The sequence below is a fragment of the Triticum aestivum genome, chromosome 5A (assembly GCF_018294505.1).
Source record: "Triticum aestivum cultivar Chinese Spring chromosome 5A, IWGSC CS RefSeq v2.1, whole genome shotgun sequence".
NCBI classification, from domain to species: domain Eukaryota; kingdom Viridiplantae; phylum Streptophyta; class Magnoliopsida; order Poales; family Poaceae; genus Triticum; species Triticum aestivum.
In genome coordinates, this window is record NC_057806.1 from 509,179,726 (window position 1) to 509,200,764 (window position 21,039).

Genomic DNA, 21,039 nt, shown 5'->3' on the forward strand with positions numbered 1-21,039 from the left:
GTACCTCCTCATGAGCTTGTACGGACAGTGGTAGGTGAAACGCCTCCTCCAAAGACGTGATGCCCAAGAAATTACTCGATTTAAATCCACTACACCCTAGACATAGCGATATTTTTCATGTGTAGAAGAACCAGGTGCAATATAGGTTGTGCTGGCTTGAAGACCACATACCTCCTCGTGAGCTTGTATTGACAGTGGTAGGTGAAACGCCTCATTCAAAGACGTGATGCCCAAGAAATTTTTAACTGAAAGAATATTATCATGCCAAAGGTCCTTCCAAACAAGAGTCATGGAGCCACATTGAATTTCCACCCTCGAGATTTCAAGAAAGTTAGGGCAAAGTTTCATGATATCACGCCACCAAAAGAAACCACAAGGATCAGAAGCGTGCAATGGAGGTGTAGCATGTGCGGGACCGTGGAGGCTACCGGTGTCTTGATGAATCCGGTGTATGCGGAAAGCCTAATGACTCAATTGTAATATATTTTCCTTTGAGTACATTACGCAAATCTTCTATCACAACTGGCGTATCATGATTTCTGGAAGATTTCATAGCTGTTCATAAATGTACTATATTTATTGTCCAATTTTAGTGTGCTGTTATCTATGAAGAAAACCTGTATTTTTGTACGAAAATTAATGATAGGATCCACGATGAGTTGATGATATCGAAATGGACGGTGGATGATCGACCTGGCCCATACTGTTTCCGCTTGGACGGCCACCGTCACGTTCCTTCGCGCTTGCCTTCCCGTTTTCAGCTTTGGCCACCCACCACCGCACCACACTGCTTCTTGCCCTCTCCATCTACAAAAACCCTCGATCCACCCACGGCCAGCCAGCCATCCAGCCATCCAGCCGCCGCAAAGCCGCACAGAATCCCGAGCCCGAAATCCTAGAGATCCGTCCGGTCGGCGGAGGCAAAGCGTAGGTTCAGGGCGGTATGTCGAGCGGCAGAAGGGGGGCAGGGGAGGAGCTGACGGAGGAGGAGGTGGTGCCCATGGAGGACGCCGTGAAGATGCTCGTGGAGCACCTTGTCAAGCCCGCTCTGCGGCGCGGGGCGGCCTTCGGCGCCGCCCAGGGCGAGCGCTACGTGACGCCGGACAAGCAACGCGCCGTCGCGCAGCAGGTGAGCAACTCGTGCCGCTAGCTGGTCGATCTATGTTCCTTTGTGTGTGGTCGCCGCGCGGGGTTGGGGTGGTAGGATTACTTGCGGTTTTTTGCGAGGATCGCGTTGGCAGCGGGGGGGTGCGCGGAACTGCCCGCCGGGGGGCCTGATTTCCGGTGGATGCTTGGGAATTGTGAAGGTTGTGGTGTGCCGTACCATGTCCTCATCGGTGGCGGGTGCGTGTACCCGCCCGCCGCCCGTAGCAGATAGTAGGGGATCTCTGCGTCCAACCGCGCCGCCGCGAGGGAATTGGCAGTGCAGGGGGCCTCACGCGTTGGCCGACGCCTGTCTTCTCCTGCCTCCCGCCCCCGACGACTCGACTCACTCGTTTTGTTTGGTTTTCTCCCTCTGTTTTCTTCATCTCTTCCATGTGAGCGCGCGATTGGCGCCGTGGCCTCCCTTGGGTTCACCAGACCAGTCGACGGCACACGCGGCGCACCACACCACGCCACGCCCAAGAACTTTCTTCATAGTAGTAAAAATTTCTGGCCGATCTGGCGGGGATGAGAGCGACTGCTTTCGTTCCATTTTATTTCGGCGTCAGGTAGGCGAGGGCGAGCCTGCATTAACGCTCAAACTTCAGTTCAGTTCCACCGTCGCCTCCGGTCCGGTCCGACCCCATCCATCACCATCATCCACCCACCCAACGCTAAACACAAGCAGTGCTGCTTTCCCCTTCACAACACAGGGAGCTGATCAAACCTGCACTGCAGACATGTTCTCCCTGTTCCCGCGCCAGATTGAGATCAAGGGATTGGATCTACCAACAACATTGAGACCCAACCTATCTCCGAGCCGCAACAACATGTCTGAATGTTTGATAGGTTTTCGGGCAAGGTTTACAGTAATGCCGGTTCAGCGCACAAGGGCCACACAGCCTGGTATAATAACTGTACTATAAAATGCTGAGACAAGCAAAATCCTCCTTTGTTATTCATCATTAACACAAGTCACCTCTACACTGCTGCATCAGTATTATCATGGTACTAGTGCTACAGACAGGACAAGAATAACATGCAGTCTTCCTTCCCTGCCGGCGAGGAAGGAGGAAGCGGCGAGGAGTCATATTTTTTTTTAGAATGGGGCATGGGAGGATTCGAGCGGAGGAGGAAGATGGCGAGATGATGGGCCTTAATGGTGATTTTGTTTTTGAGACAAGGGCCTTAATGGTGATGGTATTTGAGGTTGGTAGTGGGCCTCTTAATTGTGTTAGGTGTACATTATGGAGGCCCGGTCGGGAAAGCCCACTGAGAGCCGCTGCTGTCTGACGGGCGGGCGCACACAGAGTGAAACCCTCTAGGCGACGGAGAGGGAGATGGCGGCGGCGGCGGCGGGGGAGCGGCAGGTGCGGCGTGGTCTCGTATTCGCGGTCAGGTGGCGAGAGCGCGCCGCGTAGGAGGATGGTTGGGAGGCGGAGTGACAGACGGCGTCGTGGCGCATGGCCGCACCACGGGAGCTAAGGCAAGCCGCAATCGTCCCTTAGTTTCTGTATTTCTCTTGTCAGCTGTCACCGTAGTTGTCAATAGAAATTGCCAATCTTGGTTGCTAATCCCGCAGGTTAGCACGGTAAGCCGAAAAACATAGTATCAGCCGTTTTCGCTCTTCTTCTAAAAAAATGATGCATCTTTCCATGGTGTATTCTAGAAAGGACAAAAGTAGGAGGGCTAGCTCTGTAAAATTATTCTCAGATGGTGCCACACTGCGACTGCTCCGTACAAATGTACTACTCAAGCAGAAAGGTTGGGTGTGTGTTAGTTCAGAAGAAATTATTTGGCCATGACCCTAAACAGGAACCTATTTGCCCATCAATTTGACCTTGCAATGTTTTTCAAATTTATCCATGAACTTGAATTGGATTGGATTGTGTGACATAGTAGCTAAGTGGAGGTTTTTGTCTACATAAAGACTGCTATGTTTGATTCAAGTCATTGCCATATCATCCTTACATTTCCCCTCTCAGTTTACCATTGGGATTATATTAGTGTATTTTCCTTGGAATTCATGGCGATGTCCCTCAATGTATCCATGAAATGCTTGTTTTATTTGCATGCACTGTAATATGTTTCTGGGAGTCTATTGCTGCTCAGATATGTTTAAGACAGTGTTCCTCTGTGCATAGGATACAATGCTTATAGCTGTTTAGCTACTAACTCATCACACTGGTGTGTGGTTTCGCAGATTCACACGGCAATCATTTTGTACAACTACTACCACAGGAAGATGTTTCCGCAGCTTGCTTTTGCAGATCCCAAACAGTTTTTTGAGTGTGCTTCTCTTTCTGTTGGAGAAGATCTGCTCGCATACTTGAGTATGGTCCATGAGCATGAGAACAATTCTGGCAAGCATGCGGAGCTATCTATTACTCACAAAGTAGCACTACAGGCATGTGAGATCGCTGGACAACTCGACACGAGCAAACATTCTCCAGAAATGGCATTGTGGCCAATATCAAAAGTTGCTGTGCTTCTCCTCGACCCGACAAAAAAAAAATGTTTGGTTGATTATAGTGCTAATACGAAGGGTATCTGGTCAATCATAGAGAAGGAATTAGATGGGGCAGCTGGTAATTCACACAGTACCAACCAGCCAGCAGGCCAGGAATCGACAGCTAAAGGGAACGTTGGTGCTTCACATTCACCATTTATGCTTCAGCGACAAGCATATTCAGAGGTGGAGCGTAGAACAGGTCAGATTTTTCATTGCGGCCCTTAATTTATATACCCATATCCGTCATTTTCTTCTTCTTTTTTGAGTTGGTATTGGCAAGGTGTAGCTTCTATCAGATAATAAACTGTCAATTCTGTTAATTTTCATCCTAGAGCATTGAGATAAAGTATGCAACCTTTGTGCCTACAGAGCCATGTTTCTGTAGGTTCCTCACATTGATCAGGTGACTATTAGCATTACGGAATGTGGATCAGAGTTTCTGGTAAATAAGTATTTACATGTGTTACTATGCAAATTGTCCAAAATTTGAACTGCTAATGAAGCAAAAAAATGAGTTTGAGTTGTACAGTTGCTTTACAGCAAACAAGAACAAGTGTGTGGTCCCAGAATGTACGCAAAATTGTACCTCTGCCTTGCTTTTAACTAGTGTAAAACCATTTACTTTCGGGATAAACAAGAACATCAGCAAATATAATTACTTAAGTTGTTTGCCATAATGCCGTCGCATTGTCTGTCTCCTTTGTTTTGGTATGTACAAACTGGGAGTTATTGAAACTTGATTTAGTTTCATCAGCTAGAAGATTAAAAATAACTTGGGACACTATAATGGGTGATTCACCTGTACTTGTTGTACATGACCTGATAGCTGCCAATTGTTTGCTAGAGAACGCTATTTATTTGGTTCTTTTAATATAATAGTGAAAAATTTGTAATTTATGAACTTGATTTTGTTAATAATATGTTCATTTTCTATTTTGAACCAACAATGCATTGTTTGCTGCTCACTATGGTAAACTTACGGTCTTAATAGGTATGAAGGTCTCAAAATTGCATCTTCTCGATGAAACCTTGGCATACTCGTTGAGTAATAAAAAGGCAGCTACCAAGGTATTCATTGTGGAGTATGAGCCAACCATGAAAGGCAGTCTTGAGGAAATTTCTCTAGAAGACTTGATTAGCAGGTTTGCCTTTACCTACTAGTTAGTTGTATGATTTTCGGTTACATCCCTTTTGATCAACCACTAATCAGTTTATTAAATAAGACCATTGTATGGTACATCCTGATGAAAAGTGATACCTTTTTTCAAGGATACTGACATTTTTCGGCTTTCTCTTTCACAGTATGACTGGTCCGCTATTTGTGAATGATCCATTTCCAAAAACGACATCTGTAGTAGAGTACTATCACATTCTTCCGTACAAGGAGATTTTGTCTGAACTCCTCCACAGGTAACATAAGATTTGTTGTGATCTTTTTATGCGTGAAAGTAGGACAATAACTTTTTGGGATCATGGTAAATATGACACTTCGCGTGTTTCAGGAAATGGTCTTCTGATTCTTCACTAAACGAGCAACCACGTAGACATGGAAAAGGTTCACTGCACTCCGTAATAGATGAAAATGTGGAAGAGCAAGATGAGAATAGCACGTCTAAGCTGCAAAAACGAATTAAAAAAGTGTCAACTCCAAAGCAAAGCAAACAAGCAGTTAGTGCCAGCAAGCACAAGAAAAGCAGCAAAAGAAAATATGAAGCCTCCATGGCTGCAGCTGATGTCTGTGCAGAGGGTCTGAATAGTGAGATCCCCACAATAAAACATGTTATTGAGGTGGAACCTCCAATACCCATGAGTAAGTCAAGAGATACAGAAGCTGCAGCCGCAGCAGCAAGTGGAGGAACTAAAATCCTACAATCGGGTTAGTCACTGTAACTGTATTTAGATTTTACTGATCACATTGTTCCTTATTTGTGTTCTGATATAATCAACTTTAGGTGTTCAAGTGGAGAAGAACAAATCACAGGAGCAATCTAAACATGACAATATGCCCCAAGATGTCTTTCCTACAGAGGTAAGCTAAATTGCAGATTGGAAGTATTGAAAACTACAATACTAGGATGCATTAGGATCACATGCACCCTTTGGAATGGTTGTAGAAAATAAACTTCAAATATGATACCTGTTAACAACAATAAATTGTATTGTTCCATCCTTGTCTATACAAATGTTATATGATGCATGTTGCTCTTTATTCTATTTGTTTTTGTTCTCATATGCACTCAACTATACGTAGCATAGACTTAGAGCATTTCTCCTTTTCTACCACATGTCGCCACGTGAATGTTTGGAAAAGTGTGACATCACACACTTCTGTTAGGTATTAGGATGAGGGGAAGCCGGCACAATCCATTCTTATCAAATAAGGGATAATATCCTATTTATTAAGTATAGTATATTAGTTAAGAAAAAAATATTATTGTTAGGAAATTGGTAGATCCTATTATTAGGAGCCACACCCTAATAAATCCTCCATACTGAGGAGCCACACCCACTGTGCTCAATCAATCAAAAGAAGTATTCACCCTTTTCATAAATAAGTTTCAGATGAGTAGGTGATGAATAGGCCAAGTTTTCGTGTGATCCATTCACTCTGCTTTAACTTGAAGAACTAATTGTTGTATCAGGCACCACATGTTGATCTAGTGAAGAACCGTGCTTTGGAATGCGAAAATATGGATTTGTCAGGAAAGTCAGGTCGGATAAACCTACCCAAGACTGCTTATTTTTCATATTATTGGTTATTGGTCCTCTAAGTATTTAATCTGTGTTCCAAATTTCATTCAAGGCGGCACCACTGAGTATAACGTTGATGACCAGATAGATGATTCGATGCGATCAATTCAGAAAATACGGGATGAAATTGTATGTTATATGTCTTTTCTCATTTCAGGAAAAAATGATGCTTGTTTCCTATAACTTTCTTCTAGTTGAGAATCTGATGTGAACTCTCCTATTCTCTCTTCGTTTCAGCTTCGCAAGGAAAGCATACTTCAAGAACGAAGTGCTCAGTGTGATATGGACATCCAGACACTCTTGAGTGGTATTCCACCCTGGCCACATTTTAAACATGGTTACATTTACAATCACGCTGTAGAAGTTTTGCGGTCAACACTGTGGGCATGTTTTTCTGGGAGCCATACATTTCCAGAAGTTCTGTGTTAAACTGTGGTGTATCACACTTTCCATTGTGGACAAATCGTCTGCCGCACTTTATGACATACAAATCGTCCGTCGGAACTGTGGCCAATTCTGGCAAGAAGTTTCTTTTTGGGGGGGGATTTTTTTTTAAATGTTTTGGCAAGAAGTTGCTTCTATATCAGTTCCGCATTTCTTGTACTCATCATGTTTTAAAACTTATGCAGAAGGAAAGATGACACCTAAAGCTGTATCAATAATAAGCAAATACAAGGAAACTTGCTCAGATATGAAGGAAGTTACCAATTCATCTTGCTCTGGAGATGGTGGCCAACCCATCACTAAGAGGAAGAAATTGAGGGAGGCACTCCTGCGACACTGCCAGGTAAGAAACCTCAAGCTGAACTTATGTATTACAATTTTAAATGCCACTTGTACCCTTGACACTTGTCAATGCAGGAGCTTGATGAGATTTGCCGTGGGGCCCATTGGATATCCCCAAGATACACGCTACTACCTTCAGCATCAGATGGTATGTATAAATGTTTACTTTTATCTCTTACTACCTCCGTTCCAAATTACTCGTCGTGGTTTTAGTTCAAATTTGAACTAAAACCACGACGAGTAATTTGGAATTTAGGGAGTAGATCTTCTGGATAGGCAAGTACTAGGTTCTTGGACCATGTAGGCATAACAATTAGGAATATCATATACCACTTACTTTTATTGAATTCAATCCCTATAGGTCCTGGTTCGTTTTGTGCATTGTGATGATAACATACATAGTGTGTTACGCTAACCATGCTTAGAAGAAAAGAGTTTTCAAGGTGTCAGATCAATAGGCAGGGTTTGCTCTTTTGATGTCAAGTAGCAATTCAAATAGGCTGCTTGTTTATTAGCACATGGTATGCTCTGTTCAAGTGTTAGGTTTGTTTAACATTCGACCAATGGTTACCGAAGACATGTGTGCACCCTTGTAGGCTTCATCTTAGATCAGACTGATTAGGTCCCTAGTTAGCAATAACCAAAACTGATGTTTGATTGCCTGCTCCATGTTTTGAGCACTTCTTCACCGGTCCTTTTCCTACCTTTTCAGGGATGTACCATGCCAGTGTACGTTTGAGATGCCTTGATTTTGAGATGAGCATCACTGGTGATCTTCGTCCTACCCCACACGAGGCGAGGTGCTCTGCAGCTGCCAATATGATACTGGAGCTTCACAAGAAGGCGGAGCAAGAACAGTAGGGTACCTGATGCAAAACCACCTTGTTAAACTCCTGAATCTGGGAAACTGCGGGTGGCTGGAACCAGCTGTTTAGCAATTGCAACTTTGAAATATAGACTTCTTGAGAAACCTAATCGTGTTGGTACCTTGTTTAGCTATCTACCTTCCAGAGGTTGACTCCTTGTGTATTTGTTGGTATTATGGCTATTTATTAAGGTTGTGATAAACCCCGGACTGCTATTTCAAAACTCTGTGACGCTTCAGTTGCGCTGTCTGTTTCATCATGTGAGTGAGCACAAATTATCTAGCTATTTCTTGAATTCTTATTGGCTCGTGATGTTTGCAGAGTATTTAGCTGTTGTTGCCGTTCTTCGATCATTAGGTATTGTTGTCAGTAGCATACCAAGAGACTAGCTTAGGTGCTTTTATATTAAACGGCATATGTGAGTAGCGATTCTTTATTCGGTTGGCAAGTTTCCGTAGATGTATTTGTTGATGTGTTTGGTCTCGTTGCCTTGCATCAACTTCAATAAAGATGGTTGTGTGCATCTCTTTGATGCAGAGGCCGGCGGTTTCAACCTCGTTTTAGGAAGAAGAAACATGTATTTAAATTCCCTCTTTTGTGCTATGCCACTATGTGGAGCTCTTCGGTGATCTTTGCCATGTATTCCCTCCGTCCCGAAATAAGTGACTCAAATTTGTACTAATTTTAGGGAGTAGTGAGCACCGGTGCTCTTTGCCATGTAGTTTTCTTCGGTGCCTGCAGGAGCATAGTTTCAGTTTGAAAAACTACACATTAGGATCATATGCACACTCTGAAATGGTTATAGGAAATAAGCTTCAAATATGATGACTTGTTAATAACAAAGAGAAAAATGGCTATGTCCTTTGTCTATACAATGTTCTCATGATGATTGCTGCGCTTTATTCTATTCCCTCCATCATTTGTCATTTGTTTGCCACGTAAATGTTTTGAAAAGTGGACAACACACCCTTCTGTTAGGTATTAGGATTAGGGGAAGATCCGAAGATGGCACAATCCATTCATATCAAATAGGGATAATGTCTCATTTGTTCAGAGTGCCTTATTAGTTACGAGTAATATCATATTATTAGGAAAGTATCGATTGGTAGATACTTCATTGATATCAAATAGGGATAATGTCCCATTTATTCAGAGTGTCTTATTAGTTACAAGTAATATCCTATTGTTAGGCAAGTATCGATTGGTAGATACTATTACGAGGAGCCACCCTAGTAAACCATCTCCATATAAAGAGAGGACCCACACCCCACACCCTCTGTGCTCAAGCAACCAAAAAAAGTACTCATCCCTTTCATAGGTCAGTCAGATGACAAGGTGATGAATATGCCTCCCCCCCCCCCCCCCCCCCCGCCGCCCACCCTCTCCTAACTTTAAGAACTAATTGTTGTATCAAGTGATGCGTGTTGGTTGAAGAACCGTGCTTTGGAATACCAAAATATGAAAATGTCTGAAGAGTCAGGTTTAGATAAACCTACCTAAGACTGTTTATTTTTCATATAATTGGTTATTGGTCCTCCCAAATTTTTATTCTAAGTGTTTCAAATTCCATTAAAGGTGTCACCACTGAGTACAACAATGACGGCATATATGATTCCACTGAGAACAACAATGACTACATATACGCGCTACGGTCACTTCAGAAACTACGGGATGATACTGTATGCTATGTGTTCTTCATTTTAATCTATATCTATACCAATATAAAAAGACCCAAAAAGGTAGATTCAATTAATTTCGGTAATCAAATCATGTCAATCCAACGATCTAGACTGCTTCAATGTCGAGCGCTCAACATGTTTAGCATGCAGTTAATTTCATGCCAAAAATAATGCTAATTACATAATAATGCGCAAATAATATGCTACTTAATATCCGCATGCACTTAATATACTTCTAAATTAACGTGCATTACACGTGCACATTGACTAGTTCAGAGAAAAAATTGATGCTTTTTACCTAATTTTTCTTCTAGTTGAGAATCTGATCTGAATTCATCATATTCTCTCTTCATCCTCCTACTTAATATCTGTATGCACTTAATATACTTCTAAATTAACATGCATTACACGTACACATTGACTAGTTCAGAGAAAAAATTGATGCTTTTTACCTATGTAATTTTTCTTCTAGTTGAGAATCTGATCTGAACTCATCCTATTCTCTCTTCATGCGCATGCACTGGCGAGGAGACGTACACGCCGACTGTGTTCGGGCCGACGCGCGACTCACTCGACACGGTGGTGACGGGGTACCGGCTGCAGGAGATGAGCGTGGAGACTGGCTCGTGTTCGGCGACATAGGTGCCTACTCCATTAGCTCTGGCTCCCATTATCAACGGGTTATCCATGTCCGACATTACGCCATTCTTAGCCTACTCTAGCTAGCTACTAGTACTCCCTTCATCTATGAAAGTGTGTACTTTCAATTTTGTTGAAAAGTCAAACTTTTTAATATTTGATAGTATTTATACAATAATAGACCAATATTTATGCCATCAAATTAATAGCATTAGATTCATGATAAAATATATTTTCATTATATACCTATTTGGTTTCACAAGCATTGACATATTTTTGCACAAACTCGGTCAAACTTTGAGATAGTTTGACCCTCTAACAAAGTTGGAAGTACACTCTTTTAAGAGCATCTCCAGCCGTTCGCCCCCTCCCCCCGGGCGCCGAAAAAGTGCCGCCTGATGACGAACCGACACTGGATTGGCCCCTGGGGGCGATCTAGCTCCCAGTCACGCCCCCAGGCGCCCCCCCTCCCAACTCGTGGAAAAAGTCAAACTAGGTCGTTCCCGCTCACAAAAAAACGCCCAGTCCGACGATCAGCGGCCAAGTTCAGCAATCGGATGAAAAGTTCGGCGTACAAAAAAACGAGAGGACGCGTGGGCAACGCATCAAACAGCGGGGTTGGCCTCCGGCGTCGGCGGAGTCGGTGTGCTCAGGCTTGGCGGTGTCGGCGCTGCTTATGTGCTGGGCGGCGTCGGCGCGGCTTCTGTGCCGCCGGGCATCGTGGAGGCATCCTCGCTCGGGTTTGGCGTCATTGGCGTGGGCGTGGGAGTTGGCGGCGTCGTTGATGGCAGCTGGTTCAGGGTACCACGCCTTGAGCTGCTCGTCGTTGCTCTGGAACATGTCCGCCCCGCCCACCAGAAAAGCCAGGTCGGGGTTCCTCTTCTTCGCGGAGACGTTGGTGCGGAGTGGGTCGATTCGGGGCGCCCAACATTGGCGCGTCCGGCTTGTAGGTCTCCTTGGCCTTGGCGAGGGTGCGCCGGACATTCGCCCACTTCTCGCACTTCTCGATCCGCTTGAAGATGTGGAGGTACTTGAAGTCTTGGTCACTGCTGTCCTGGCAATACATGGCGAACATCCGCACCAGCTGCGCCGACGAACAAACAGTTGACCGGCGTGCACGGCGAAAAGAAGTGGGAACACTACAAAAAAAGACACATCCGTGACATTTTGGGCCGAACGAAAAAAATTATGTCATACTTATGACACTTCTATGACGATAATTGTGACAAAACCCGGTATCATCATAGATGTGGTGGGGTCCTACTTCTATGACAAAAAATCATGACAGAAAATGGGTTTTTTGTCTTGGGTGGGCCGGAGACGCAGCTGCATGACATTCTTTGGGCCGTCCATGATGGAAAAAACCATGGTAGAAGCAAGGGCGAGGAAAAAATTGAGGTGTTCCGGGCTACGGTGGGTGGTCGGGGCCCCTATGGTGTTGCCTCTGGATGAACAGGACCCCAATCGATCGAGCCGGTTGGGGCTGGATGAACAGGACCCCGTGGAGGGCTGGATGAACAGGACCACCCCATGGAGGGCAGGATGAACAGTAGACGGTGGAGGGCTGGATGAACAGTAGCCCATGGAGAGGTGGTTGAACAGGAGCCCGTGGAGAGGGCTGGTTGAACAGTAGCTGATGGAGTAGCGCGCGGTGGAGGCTGGATGAACAGGAGCCCATGTATGAACAGTCGCAGGTGGAGACTGGAGGAGGTCGACGGTGGATGAACAGTAGCCCGTGGAGGCTGGAGGGGGTCGACAGTGGAGATGAACAGTATCCCGTGGAGTCCCGTTTTGCGGTACGCCACACCCCTCCCGATGAACAGGACCCCGTTTCGACCGTAGCGCTCCAACACAAGTCTGTTTCCTCCGTTTTGTGGTACGCCACACCCCTCCCGATCAATATGACCCCCATTTCGACCATAGAAGGTCCGTTTCCTCCATTTTGCGGTACGCCAGACCCCTCCCGATGAACAGGATCCTGTTTCGAATGTGTCCGGTCGAACACAAGGCCGTTTCCTCCGTTCTGCGGTACGCCAGGCCTCGTTTCCATCGGCTGTTCCGTCCAAGCCCTCCCGATGAACACGACGACGCATTCCATTCCGACTCAGCTGGTTGGCTCCCCATGAACATGACGACGACGCTGTTTCTTCGTTCCGACCCAGCCATGTACACAAGCCCTGGCCGTACGTATGCGCGAGTAGGTGCTCGAGACCCTGCCCGTATGTATGTACATGGTCGTATTTTATTTATTACACACTGGCCGCTGTACGCACGTGTACATGCTATGTGCACGCCTTTACTACGACACATGCGCGCATCTACATCGACCAGTATGTATGTACACGTTCGCGACCAGAATGACAACGCTACGTACTCTTCGACCAGGTGGGTCCCGACTGTCAGGCACTTCCTTGCGTGCGAAGATGTAGTTGGTGGGTCCCAATAGTCAGGGGGTGAATCATTTTTTTTGCCCGGACGCACTTCCTTGCGTGCGAAGATGTAACTGGTGGGTCCCAGCAGTCAGGGGGAAACATTTTTTCACGAAATATGGTGGCCTGTCCGGTGGGTCCCCGCTGTCAGGTGGAGGAATAATTATTTTGCGCGTAATAAGAAGGCACTTCCTTACTGAGGCCGTGGACCCAGCTGTCAGCCTCTCCACGTACAGTCCACGTCCGATGGAAGCCGTTCCTTGACCATGTTGGCCATGCTGCACTGAGAGCACCAGGGCGGTGGACGATGGCGAGGCCTCGGAAGGGGACGATGCAGAGCTGGGGAAGACGCGACAGTGGAAGCCCGCGCGGAGAGGAGTACAAGGGTTCACTGGTTCGGCTGCGGTGTGAGGCTGCCATCGTCGCAGGGCCTAGCCAGCGGTGGGAGTATTAGGGGGCGGTGAGGCCTCCGTGGCAGCACAGCCGGCCACGGGAGGCAGGAGCATGCGGCACGACCGGCGCTGCTTTGGGCGGCTGGAGCAAGAAGACCAGAGGCTGAAGAAGCACTACGGTCGTTGGATGGACATCGTACGGTCACTAGAGCTAGAATCGTTCATATTTACTAAGTTGACAAAGCAGTCCATCCCCGTCAACTTAATAGGCCCACAAGTCAGCCACCCACCAAGGTGGGTCCCAACTAGCAGGGGGAGTATTCATTTTTTTGCGTAATAAGGAGGCACTTCTAGTGGGTCCGAGCTGACAGCGGGGGGAGTGTTTTTTTCACGAAATACGGTGGCCCGTCCGGTGGGTCCTAGCAGTCAGGGGGAAACTTTTTTCGCCAAATATGGTGGCCCGTCTGGTGGGTTCGTGCTATCAGGTGAAGGAATAATTATTTTCCGCGTAATAAGGAGGCACTTCCTTATGGCTGCCGTGTACCCAGCTGTTAGCCTCTCCACGCACAGTACTCTTTCGATGGAAGTCGTTCCTTGACCATGTTGACCACGCCGCGCTGAGAGCACTAGGGCGATGGACGACGGCGAGGCCTAGGAAGGGGACGAGGTGGAGCCGGGGAAGACGAGATATGAGGGTTCACTGGTTCGTTGCGGTGTGAGGCTGCCGTCGCCGCAGAATAATGCTACCTCGTGAGCACTGCGTTGGATTTTCCTGAAGAGGAGAGGATGATGCAGCAAAGTAGCGTACGTATTTCCCTCGGTTTTTGAGAACCAAGGTATCAATCCAGTAGGAGGCTACGCGCGAGTCCCTCGTACCTACATAAAAACAATAGCTCAACGCAACCAACACGCTTAGGGGTTGTCAATCCCTTTACGGTCACTTACGAAAGTGAGATCTGATAGAGATGATAGATAATATTTTTGGTATTTTTGGTATAGAGATGCAAACTGAAAAGTAAAAGGCAAAGTAAAAAAGCAAAGCAATAATAAAGTGATTGGAGATTGATATGATGAAAATAGACCTTGAGGCCATAGGTTTCATTAGTGGCTTCTCTCAAGAGCATAAGTATTCTATGGTGGGTGAACAAATTACTGTTGAGCAATTGACAGAATTGAGCATATTTATGAGAATATCTAGGTATGATCATGTATATAGGCATCACGTCTGAGACAAGTAGACCGACTCCTGCCTGCATCTACTACTATTACTCCACTCATTGACCGCTATCCAGCATGCATCTAGAGTATTAAGTTAAAAACAGAGTAATGCCTTAAGCAAGATGACATGATGTAGAGGGATAGTTTCATGCAATATGATAAAAACCCCATTTTGTTATCCTCGATGGCAACAATACAATATGTGCCTTGCTGCCCCTTCTGTCACTGGGAAAGGACACCGCAAGATTGAACCCAAAGCTAAGCACTTCTCCCATGGCAAGAAAAACCAATCTAGTAGGCCAAACCAAACTGATAATTCGAAGAGACTTGCAAAGATAACCAATCATACATAAAAGAATTCAGAGAAGATTCAAATATTATTCATAGATAAACTTGATCATAAACCCACAATTCATCGGTCTCAACAAACACACCGCAAAAAGAAGATTACATCGAATAGATCTCCACGAGAGAGGGGGGAACATTGTATTGAGATCCAAAAAGAGAGAAGAATCCATCTAGCTACTAACTATGGACCCGAAGGTCTGAGGTAAACTACTGACACTTCATCGGAGAGGCTTGGATGATGATGTAGAAGCCCTCCGTGATCGACTCCCCTTCCGGCAGAGCTCCGAAACAGGTTCCAAGATGGGATCTCGTGGATACAGAAAGTTGCAGCGGTGGAATTAGGTTTTTGGCTCCGTCCCCGATCGTTTGGGGGTACGTAGGTATATATAGGAGGAAGGAGTACGTCGTTGGAGTTTCGAGGGGCCCACGAGGCAGGGGGAGCGCCCTAGGGGGGGCGCCCTCCACCCTCGTGACCGCCTCATGGCTTTCTTGACGGAGGGTCCAAGTCTCCTAGGTCTTATCTGATGAGAAAATCATGTTCCCGAAGGTTTCATTCCGTTTGGACTCCGTTTGATATTATGTTTCTCCGAAACACTGAAATAGGCAAAAAACAGCAATTCTGGGCTGGGCCTCCGGTTAATAGGTTAGTCCCAAAAATAATATAAAAGTGGAAAATAAAGCCCAATATAGTCCAAAACAGTAGATAATATAGCATGGAGCAATCAAAAATTATAGATACGTTGGAGACGTATCAGGCATCCCCAAGCTTAATTCCTACTCGTCCTCGAGTAGGTAAATGATAAAAACAAAATTTTTGATGCGGAGTGCTACTTGGCATACTTTTAATGTAATTCTTCTTAATTGTGGTATGAATATTCAGATCCGAAAGTTTCAAGACAAAAGTTCATATTGACAGAAAAATGATAATACTTCAGGCATACTAACTAAGCAATTATGTCTTCTCAAAATAACATGGCCAAAGAAAGCTCATCCCTACAAAATCATATAGTTTAGTCATGTTTCATTTTCATCACACAAGAATGCTCTCATCATGCACAACCCCGATGACAAGCCAAGCAATTGTTTCATACTTTAGTAATCTCAAACCTATAAACTTTCATGCAATATATGAGCGCGAGCCATGGACATAGCACTATGGGTGGAATAGAATATAATGCGGGGGTTATGTGGAGAAGACAAAAAAGGAGAAAGTCTCACATCAACGAGGCTAATCAATGGGCTATGGAGATGCCCACTGATTGATGTTAATGCAAGGAGTAGTGATTGCCATGCAACGGATGCACTAGAGCTATAAATGTATGAAAGCTCAATAAAAGAAACTAGTGGGTGTGCATCCAACTTGCTTGCTCACGAAGACCTAGGGCACTTGAGGAGGCCCATTGTTGGAATATACAAGCCAAGTTCTATAATGAAAAATCCCCACTAGTATATGAAAGTGATAACATGAGAGACTCTCTACTATGAAGATCATGGTGCTACTTTGAAGCACAAGTGTGGTAAAAGGATAGTAACATTGTCCCTTCTCTCTTTTTCTCTCATTTTTTGGGCCTTTTCTCTTTTTTATGGCCTTTCTCTTTATTTATTTATTCCTCACTTGGGACAATGCTCTAATAATGATGATCATCACACTTCTATTTATTTACAACTCAGTGATTACAACTCGATACTAGAACAAAGATGACTCTATATGAATGCCTCCGGCGGTGTACCGGGATATGCGATGAACCAAGAGTGACATGTATGAAAGAATTATGAACGGTGGCTTTGCCACAAATACTATGTCAACTACATGATCATACTAAGCAATATGACAATGATGAATGTGTCATGATGAACGGAATGATGGAAAGTTGCATGGCAATATATCTCGGAATGGCTATGGAAATGCCATAATAGGTAGGTATGGTGGCTGTTTTGAGAAAGATATAAGGAGGATTATGTGTGAAAGAGCATATCATATCACGGGGTTTGGATGCACCGGCGAAGTTTACGCCAGCTCTCAATGTGAGAAAGGGTAATGCACGGTACCGCAGAGGCTAGCAAGGATGGAAGGGTGAGAGTGTGTATAATCCATGGACTCAACATTAGTCATAAAGAACTCACATACTTATTGCAAAAATCTAGAAGTCATCAAAAACCTCAGTACTACGTGCATGCTCCTAGAGGGATAGATTGGTAGGAAAAGACCATCGCTCGTCCCCGACCGCCACTGATAAGGAAGACAATCAAATAACACCTCATGTTTCAAATTTGTTGCATAACATTTACCATACGTGCATCCTACGGGACTTGCAAACTTCAACACAAGTATTTCTCAATTTCACAACTACTCAACTAGCATGACTTTGATAATATTACCTCCATATCTCAAAACAATCATCAAGCATCAAACTTTTCTTAGTATTCAACACACTCATAAGAAAGTTTTATTATTAATCTTGCATACCAAGCATATTAGGATTTTAAGAAAATTACCATGCTATTAAGACTCTCAAAATAATCTAAGTGAAGCATGAGAGATCAGTAGTTTCTACAAAACAAATCCACCATCGTGCTCTAAAAGATATAAGTGAAGCACTAGAGCAAAACTATAAAGCTCAAAAGATATAAGTGAAGCACATAGAGTATTCTAACAAATTCCAAATCATGTATGTCTCTCTCAAAAGGTGTGTACAGCAAAGATGATTGTGGTAGACTAACAAGCAAAGACTCAAATAATAAAAGACGCTCCAAGCAAAACACATATCATGTGGTGAATAAAAATATAGCTCCAAGTAAAGTTACGGATAGAAGTAGACGAAAGAGGGAATGCCTTCTGGGGCATCCCCAAGATTTGGCTTTTAGGTGTCCTTAGATTATCTTGGGGGTGCCATGGGCATCCCCAAGCTTAGGCTCTTGCCACTCTTTGTTCCATAATCCATCAAATCTTTACCCAAAACTTGAAAACTTCACAACACAAAACTTAAAGTAGAAAATCTCGTGAGCTCCGTTAGCGAAAGAAAACAAAAGACCACTTCAAGGTACTGTAATGAACTCATTATTTATTTATATTGGTGTTATACCTACTGTATTACAACTTCTCTATGGTTTATAAACTATTTTACTAGCCATAGATTCATCAAAATAAGCAAACAACACACAGAAAACAGAATCTGTCAAAAACATAACAGTCTGTAGTAATCTGTAGCTAGCGCAAGATCTGGAACCCCAAAAATTCTAAAATAAATTACTGGACATGTGTAATTTATCTATTAATCATCTTCAAAACGAATTAACTAAATAGCACTTTCCGAATAAAAATGACAGCAGTTCTCGTGAGCGCTGAAGTTTCTGTTTTTTACAGCAAGTTCAACAAGACTTTCCCCAAGTCTTCCCAACGGTTCTACTTGGCACAAACACTAATTAAACACAAAAAACACAACCAAAACAGAGGCTAGATAAATTATTTATTACAAAACAGGAGCAAAAAACAAGGAATAAAAATAAAATTGGGTTGCGTCCCAACAAGCGCTATCGTTTAACGCCCCTAGCTAGGCATGACAAGCAAGGATAGATCTAGGTATTGACATCTTTGGTAGGTAATCCATAAGTGGCTCTCATGATAGATTCATATGGTAATTTTATTTTATTTCTAGGGAAGTGTTCCATGACATTTTTTAATTTAAATTGAAATCTAATATTCCCTTCCTTCATATCAATAATTGCACCAACCGTTCTAAGGAAAGGTCTACCGAGAATAATAGGGAAAAAAGGATTGCAATCTATATCAAGAACGATAAAATCTACGGGCACATAATTCCTATTTGCAACAATAAGAACATCATTAATTCTTCCCATAGGTTTCTTAATAGTGGAATCCGCAAGATGCAAGTTTAGAGAGCAATAGTCAAAATCATGGAAATCTAGCAAATCACACAAAGTTTTGGGAATAGTAGAGACACTAGCACCCAAATCACACAAGGCATAAAACTCATAATCTTTAATTTTAATTTTAATAGTAGGTTCCCACTCATTATAAAGTTTTCTAGGGATAGAAACTTTCAACTCAAGTTTTTCTTCATAAGATTGCATCAAGGCATCAATGATATGTTCGGTAAAGGCTTTATTTTGACTATAAGCATGAGGAGAATTTAGCAAGGATTGCAACAAGGAAATACAATCAATTAAAGAGCAATTTTCATAATTAAATTCCTTGAAATCCAATATGGTGGGTTTAGCAACATCTAGGGTTTTATTTCTTTCAGTCCCACTTTTATCAATTTCATCATCAAGATCTAAATACTCCGAATTTTTAGAACGCCTTCTAGGTAAAGGTGGATCATATTCAGTCCCATCATTATCAAGATTAATATTGCAAAACAAATATTTAATAGGGGACACATCAATAACTTTTATATCTTCATCTTTATTTTCATAGGAATTGGAAGAACACGCTTTAATAAAGGCATCTTTCATAGCACGTGTCCTAGCGGTTATTTCCTTGCACTCATCAATGGAAATTCTCATGGATTTGAGAGACTCATTGATATCATGCTTAGGAGGAATAGATTTAAGCTTTAAAGAATCAACCTCAAGAGAAATTCTATCAACGTTCCTAGCCAAATCATCAACTTTAAGCAATTTCTCTTCAAGCAAAGTGTTAAAATTCTTTTGTGAATTCATAAACTCTTTGACACTACTCTCAAATTTAGAGGGCATCTTACTAAAATTTACATAAGAGTTGTTGTAGGAATTTCCATAATTATTAGAAGGATTACTAGGATAAGGCCTAGGATTAAAATTCCCTCTATACGCATTGTTACAAAAATTATTCCTACCAACAAAATTCACATCCATAGATTCATTATTATTCTCAATCAAAGTAGACAAAGGCATATCATTAGGATCAGAAGAAACACTCTTAGTAGCAAATAATTTCATAAGTTTGTCCATCTTTCCACTCAAAACATTAATTTCTTCTATCCCATGCACTTTTTTATTAGTGGATCTTTCAGTGTGCCATTGAGAATAATTAACCATAATATTATCTAGGAGCTTAGTAGCATCTCCTAAAGTGATTTCCATAAAAGTGCCTCCCACGGCCGAATCTAAATGATTTCTAGAAGCAAAATTCAATCCGGCATAAATTTTTTGTATAATCATCCACAAATTCAAACCATGAGTACGGCAATTACGTATCATTAATTTCATTCTCTCCCAAGCTTGTGCAACATGTTCATGATCAAGTTGCTTAAAATTCATAATATCGTTTCTAATAGAGATGATCTTAGCGGGAGGAAAATACTTAGAGATAAAAGCATCTTTGCACTTGTTCCATGAATTAATACTATTTTTAGGCAAAGATGAAAACCGAGCTTTAGCACGATCTCTAAGCGAAAAAGGAAATAGCTTCAATTTAACAATATCATTATCGACATCTTTCTTCTTTTGCATATCACATAAATCAATGAAGCTATTAAGATGGGTAGCGGCATCTTCACTAGGAAGGCCGAAAACGGATCTTTCATGACAAGATTCAGCAAAGCAGCATTTATTTCACAAGATTCAGCATCAGTAAGAGGAGAAATCGGAGTGATAAGGAAATCATTATTGTTGGTATTGGTGAAGTCACACAATTTGGTATTATCTTGAGCCATCGTGACAAACAAGCAATCCAACACACGAGCAAACAAAAGGCAAGTGGGCAAAAAGAGGCAAATAGAGAAAGAGAGGGAGGATAGAGAGAGAGAGGGCGAATAAAACGACAAGGGTGAAGTGGGGGAGAGGAAAACGAGAGGCAAATGGCAAATAATATAATGCGGGAGATAGGGATTGTGATGGGTACTTGGTATGTTGACTTTTACGCAGACTCCTCGGCAACGGCGCCAGAAATTCTTCTGGCTACTTCTTGAGCACTGCGTTGGATTTCCCCGAAGAGGAGAGGATGATGCAGCAAAGTAGCGTAAGTATTTCCCTCAGTTTTTGAGAACCAAGGTATCAATCCAGTAGGAGGCTACGCGCGAGTCCCTCGTACCTGCACAAAAACAATATCTCAACGCAACCAACACGCTTAGGGGTTGTCAATCCCTTCACGGTCACTTATGAAAGTGAGATCTGATAGAGATGATAGATAATATTTTTGGTATAGAGATGCATAGTGAAAAGTAAAAGGCAAAGTAAAAAAGCAAAGAAATAATAAAGTGATTGGAGATTGATATGATGAAAATAGACCCGGGGCCATAGGTTTCACTAGTGGCTTCTCCCAAGAGCATAAGT

At 43.3% G+C, this 21,039-nt stretch overlaps 1 protein-coding gene across 2 annotated transcripts; it reads left to right on the plus strand.

Moving 5' to 3' along the window:
• The first annotated feature begins 847 nt into the window (after positions 1 to 847).
• On the plus strand, positions 848 to 8,284 carry LOC123104393 (uncharacterized). Of its 2 annotated transcripts, none has more exons than XM_044526228.1 (12): positions 848 to 1,129; positions 3,347 to 3,854; positions 4,647 to 4,797; positions 4,958 to 5,065; positions 5,158 to 5,531; positions 5,608 to 5,684; positions 6,298 to 6,367; positions 6,459 to 6,535; positions 6,644 to 6,713; positions 7,036 to 7,193; positions 7,268 to 7,340; positions 7,905 to 8,284. In XM_044526228.1, the coding sequence occupies exons 1-12, from the start codon at positions 944 to 946 to the stop codon at positions 8,051 to 8,053; spliced, it is 2,001 nt and encodes a 666-aa protein (XP_044382163.1). In that variant the 5' UTR covers positions 848 to 943; the 3' UTR covers positions 8,054 to 8,284. The 2 variants fall into 2 exon arrangements, with proteins under 2 accessions (XP_044382163.1, XP_044382164.1); XM_044526229.1 differs by lacking the exon at positions 848 to 1,129 and adding an exon at positions 2,399 to 2,629.
• The last annotated feature ends 12,755 nt before the right edge of the window (positions 8,285 to 21,039 follow it).